The 6,000-nt window shown below is 38.1% G+C and overlaps 1 protein-coding gene across 3 annotated transcripts in view; it reads left to right on the top strand.

Annotated features, from left to right (window-relative positions):
• The window catches only part of LOC111866588 (PP2C-like domain-containing protein CG9801), a 43,337-nt gene that overhangs the window by 19,414 nt on the left and 17,923 nt on the right, over positions 1–6,000 (top strand). For all 3 annotated transcript variants that reach the window (XM_023855680.2, XM_023855683.1, XM_023855681.1), the window contains one exon: positions 4,775–5,082. In XM_023855680.2, coding sequence (XP_023711448.1) covers positions 4,775–5,082 — 308 coding nt within the window. The remainder of the gene's footprint in view (positions 1–4,774; positions 5,083–6,000) is intronic.

Raw genomic sequence — 6,000 nt, 5'->3', positions numbered from 1 at the left:
AGCATCCTGGTAGGTATGCAACGCGAGTCAACAGCGGTGATGTCATCAAGGGGTACCGCGGTTGCTAGGCAGCGCGGGTAATTAGTGGTTGCGAGAGATGACGGTAGTAACAGCGGTACACAGCGTTACTAGCACGACGGCACCAGACAACAGTGGTGCCTATTACGCGGCCGTTTTCTGTATTGTCCGAACGCAGCTACATAAGGAGCAGCGGAGGCTATTCACAGTCAGTCCTCGAGTTAGTTCCGAGTTGACCAGCAACCAGTCAGTTGTATTCTGGCATTTGGACTGTAGTATTTGTGATACTGCAGATAGCAGTAATTGTGAATCTGTAATTTGGGTGATTGTAAGTGCGAATGTGAAATAAAATTCGCTATATCAAATACGGCGTGAAGTTATTTGTCGCGTATACACCCAATACGTGACAATATCTTGGATTTGATACTTTTCTTGTTGAACCAGGAAGTGGGAAGGATCCTTCTATGCACCCTACAAATAGCAAAGCTGTAAAATAACCGAATTTTTAATAAAAATGTTGTGCATTACTTTTGGAGTGACCTGTGTATCTTGTGGATCCTATACTATATTTTCTATTAAAAAGACAGTGTCTTTTTACATATACATTTGCCTTTACCTTTGTCAGTGCACACCAATCAATATGACAGTCTCAAAGAATCAATTAATTTTGTCAGTAAGGAATCAGTTGAGCAGCCATTAACTTGTCTGCTCTTCTCAGTCAATTTCACTGTGGAAGGGATATGTTCTATATGGAAGATAATTATGTAGTGTATTGTTTTTGCCATTCTTAAAACGCTCTTGAATTTTTTTGCTTGGATATAGGTGGATGAAAAATTAAACCTTCACATTTATGGATGCTAATTGTTTGGAATTTGATTTATGGTTAGTTTGATTTCTGTACTGTATGATGAGAATTACTTGTCTTTGTGGGAACATCCCACATACTAACACGCGGTTTCACTGGTCTAACAGACAGCACTCACTCCTAGTCAGTATCACATTGCCGCATGTTGCTGCCACCACTCGTATTTATACAGCACTCGATGTCCAGCCCACCTGTAGATCATCACGTGCGCTAGCCAATCAGCGCTCACAATCGCAACTGCAAGTTTAAGCTCCTCCCAGCAAGCATGGTATAAAAGTGGAGCCCAAAGCTCACAATCATCAGTCATCACATTCAGTTCAGAGTGATCAGTCATCAAAGTCATCAGCTGTTCATTGCCCCAAAGACAGCTGCCGCAACTCTCCAGCAACCACGCCCTAATACCAGACAGCTAACGTAGCTGCCGCAACTCTCCAGCAACCACTCTCTGCGACCAGGCAGCTAATATAGTTGCCGCAACTCTCCAGCAACCTCACTCTGCGACCAGACAGCTAACATAGTTGCTGTAACTCTCCAGCAACCTCGCTCTGTGACCAGATAGCTAACGTAGTTGCCGCAACTCTCCAGCAACCATGCCATAGGTAGCTGTTCCTACTGGTCCACATAGCACCACATCACCGGCCAGACAGACTAGCTGAATGGCTGTAAAGACTTGGTCTTCTACAAAGGAGCAAATTCTACCAGCGCACTCATAGTGGAACAAACTGCCCTTTTCAGGGCCAACCAACTTTTGAACATTCCACATAGCTTCACAGCAGTTCTGTACATTCAATTTATACAATTTAATATATACAATTGTTGCAGTTTTACGTGGTTGTCTTTTAGAACGTCGACAATACCACATCTTCTAATAGCTGAACTGATATCTCAAATTACATATTACAAAACATGATAAATATCCATAGGCAGAACACACATTTACAAAAACTTTATCTGGAATTAGTGACTTACATTATGACACTTTACATTCGGATAGAATCATGTACTATTTTCCCTTCTTTAAGCTCTCAATGTATTCTGTGGAAGTATTATTTTTAAATATCAGTCATTGATTGTAGTTCTGCTTATTTTATTGTTAATATTTCACATAATTAAATTGAAACCACGTTTCTGATAATCAGTATAGATTTTCTTATCTCATCTGTAGTAGAACACAAACACTGACTTGTGGTTTCACAGTTTCTTCCATATACTATTGAGTGATGAGATGTCATTTTTATTTACTTATGATTTATTTAATTGCATTTTCAATAGCTCACATTATATGGCATTGAATGGGATAATGATTGATGAATAAAGAATTGGAAAGCATGTGGAAGGAAGCAGTAGTGGTTTGTTTTGTGGTACTGTCCACCATATGTTTGGAATGGCCAAGGAAAATTACAGAGAACATCTGTCAAAATTGAGTCTTAGGACTGAGCTCATTTTTATTGTCAAGTGCACTATGAGTTGGTCAGAGACTATTTCTTTGAAGCTTAACCAAAAAAAAAAGGCAATTGTATTTTAGAAATTGATATTAATTATTAGAGTGGTACGTAAAATTATTTGCTAGCTGAAATTATATTATCCTGTCAAGGAAAATGCTTGTGAAATAACAGATTTTTTTACTACTCATGCTGGATGACAATATTTTGCATACAATTTCGATATATTCACTTTTCTGAGAATGTAATTATGGGTGTTGAATAATTTTGCAACAAGAGGGAAAGGAGGGGATGGCAACCTTGATGTTATTTCTTCAAGACCAAAAGGCAGGAATCTTTATGAGGTATGTGCAATTTTAATTCATGAGTGGTCAGATATTTTAGTCTGTGTTGTATGGAATTTTTCTTGGTTTATCATGGTGGAAGAAGGGTATAGACAAAATTAAGGCCCAGAATTGTGTGAATATAAATATAAAATTGAAGTGAACTGTCAGATTTTAAAGCTGACATGAATTGTACTTTTATTTATTTAAGGCTAATAGAAGGTGTTCAGTTCCTTTTATGATTATATGTTAGATATGTACTGCTGTTCCATATGACTGACTGTTCAGCTGTTGGGTGAAAATGTATTTATCGTGTTACTTTCTTCAAGGCTTTATGTTGTAATATAGCTTTCTAAGATAAATGTCGCATGGTACAGTAGCTGAGTGGTCTAAGGCATGTATTGTCTTCGGTCGCTCAGAAGCCAGAATCATGGGTTCGAATCCCACACAAGGCATGAATGTTTGGTGTGTGTACACGTTTATTCTGTGTCTGTGTTGTCCTGTGTTTAGGAAGAGGCCTTGTGATGAGCTGATCACCCGTCCAAGGAGTCCTACTCTCTGTAAAAATTATCAGTGAAACTGAGAAATTAGCCCTGTGCTCCAAAGTGAGAGCGAAGACGAAGGAAAAAAAGTTGAATGTCATACTAAGGTTAAGAGGCAGTTGTGGGTTTGTATGGACAAATGTGTATAAAGGAGACTGCCTTTATGCCATAAATATGTTATATATCTCTCTGAACAATTTAGTCTTGGCAAAGTGCATTGTGGAAGAAGAGGTGAATATGAAGTGGGAAGGCAGTCATATGATCCATGTTCTCTACTGTGCTTATAACAGCATATAAGGAGTGGATGCTTTACAGTTGCTTGTTTTTTTAGTTTATTTAGATGTGTTTGCAAAATGTTCATTCTTAATTGCTATGATCTTGTTTCATTGTTACAGAACATTTCTGCAATCTCAGCTCGCAGTGAGCACTGTGTAGGGCTGACTCTCCAGTTGAGCAGTTGAAATATAACTTGTGTTAACATATTTGTAACAGGAAACAATTTGTATTCATTTATTTAATGTATTTACACTATATTATGTTGTTATGCTTACATCATCCAGATAATTTATTTCCTAATATTTTGCTACATTATTGCAAATAATGTCTGTTTTCAGATATCTGTACATACAGTGAAATAGTTCAGCCATTCTTATTACTTAAACTGTATCAAATACACATTTTGGTTAGGTGAATCATAATGATACCTGACTTACCATGCTCTTGGGTTGTAGTAATTTGCCTCGAAATTCTCCCAAACAGCATTTTTGCACTTTGTGTGCTGCAGTCCTTGTAAATATTTGCAATCCATTATTACAGGTGGAATTTTTTATGATTACCTTAGGCATATAGCTCCCATATACTGTTTGCTGGCTTTTCTGCTCATGATATTGAATTTATTTCTGCGCCTTTATGTATTATAGCTTATTAGTTTACAGCTTCACAGAGTAAACATCTCAAATATTATAATTGCTTGCTATTTTTCTTTCTCACTTTGAGCTACCTTGATCTGTCAGAAACAGTTATTTTCAGCTTGCGCATGCAGTACAGAACTATAAGGTTTATTTTGGACTCTATCCATCGTCTGGTATATATAAGACAAAACCACAACGTTTCGGAGACTGGGTCTGTCTCTGTCCTCAGGTGGATGGAGCAAGATAGATGTACTCAGTTGGGCCCGTTAGAAAGAGCTAGTGTTGTCCAGTGATTGAGACTAGCTCTTTCTAACAGGCCCAACTGAGTAGGTCTGTCTTGTCCCATCCACCTGAGAATGGAGACAGATCCAGTCTCCAAAACATTGTGGTTTTTTGTCTTATACAGGNATGGATTAGAGTCCAAAATAAACCTTATAGTTCTGTACAGCATACACCATCATCAGAATCCTTTAAAGCCTATTTGCATATGCAGGTTCATTTGTCTGGCTTCAAGAAAGTCTGTGCTTAGAGCTTGTGTCACTTTAGTTAGGATATGTTTAACAACTTCAATTTTTGCCAGATGTTTTATATCAGTACAAACTACAAATATTTATTCAAATTTCTTGCTGCTGTCTGTATTCCTGTATACTTTCACTGTGACATTGTTTTACAGATGCAGTTCAGCACCCCTCTCCACCGTCAGAAGTTGCAGGGGTTTCTGATTGGTCTCGACCCAATAATAGGGCTTATGGTGCTGCCACTACACTGTATGAGAGGCACCCTCTAACAAAACAGCATGCTGGTAGCCCGATAGCTGATTGTTTTGCCATTGTGGCTAGGACCAATTCTGCTATATTGGCATTAGCTGATGGAGTTAATTGGGGTGAGAAGGCTTGCATTGCTGCTAGGAGCGCAGTCCATGGATGTATAGACTACCTGAACAAGGCTGTATTTACTTCTGGCAACATAGCAAACACTACTGTGAGTAATAGAGAATTTTAATTTCCCCTTATTTTATTGTGAAGTTAAGTTCATGTTGGTTATAAGAATGAATACTATGTAAAGAATTATACATAGGTATGATAACATTTGAGTTTCCAGATTTTATGTCATTTTGTTGAGATTAATTTGAATAATATAATTGAAGATTATATTCTTCTGGGATGTGCTACCATGGAGTCTGGCAGTTAGATACCTATTTACCAGTCTGTGTGCATCATCACATCCCAGAAGTCCATAATTTTCATAATCATGAGGACCTTTGATAACCTGATTAACCATACCTCTGTCTTTAAGTTGTAGGTCCAACAAGCCTAGCAAGACATAGCTGATTTTGGTTCCATGTATGTTCTATCCCTGTTGAGAAAGATGAATTTTACTTCCAGTTAAAGTGTTTTTATGGTGCACTCCAAAAAAATCGTGACACACAAAAGGCATTCTATCCGCCCCTCTATCTTTCCTTCAATAGCTTCTTTTAGAAGGCAGTTGCTGCGTAAGATATGACCAATCCAAGTAGCCTTCCGTTTTCTTATTTCACGTAGGATATTCCTCTGCTCACTGGCTCTAAATAACACTTCTTCATTTCTCACATAATCAGTCCAACTGATCTTCTCCATCCTTCTCCAACACCACATTTCGAAGCTTTCCAGGTGTAGCTGCAACACTCATATTCTTGGTAACTGTAACAATGTATGGCCTTGACTTTAAACCTTATCTCCCATGATTTATACCATGTTATGTTTTTCTGCACAAGTACATGCAGATATATTGTGTACACTTGCCTTCAGACTGCTCCAGCACTGTAAGCCTACACTGCAGTGTTGGATTCATGAAAGACCTTGACCTTGAACTTAAAGAAACAGAATACTACTACATACAAGACAGCCTTGAAAGCATTTA

The sequence above is a fragment of the Cryptotermes secundus genome, unplaced genomic scaffold (genome assembly GCF_002891405.2).
Source record: "Cryptotermes secundus unplaced genomic scaffold, Csec_1.0 scaffold666, whole genome shotgun sequence".
Lineage (NCBI taxonomy): Eukaryota > Metazoa > Arthropoda > Insecta > Blattodea > Kalotermitidae > Cryptotermes > Cryptotermes secundus.
The sequence above is the reverse complement of the archived record's forward strand: the minus strand, read 5'-3'. Positions and strand labels throughout refer to the sequence as shown.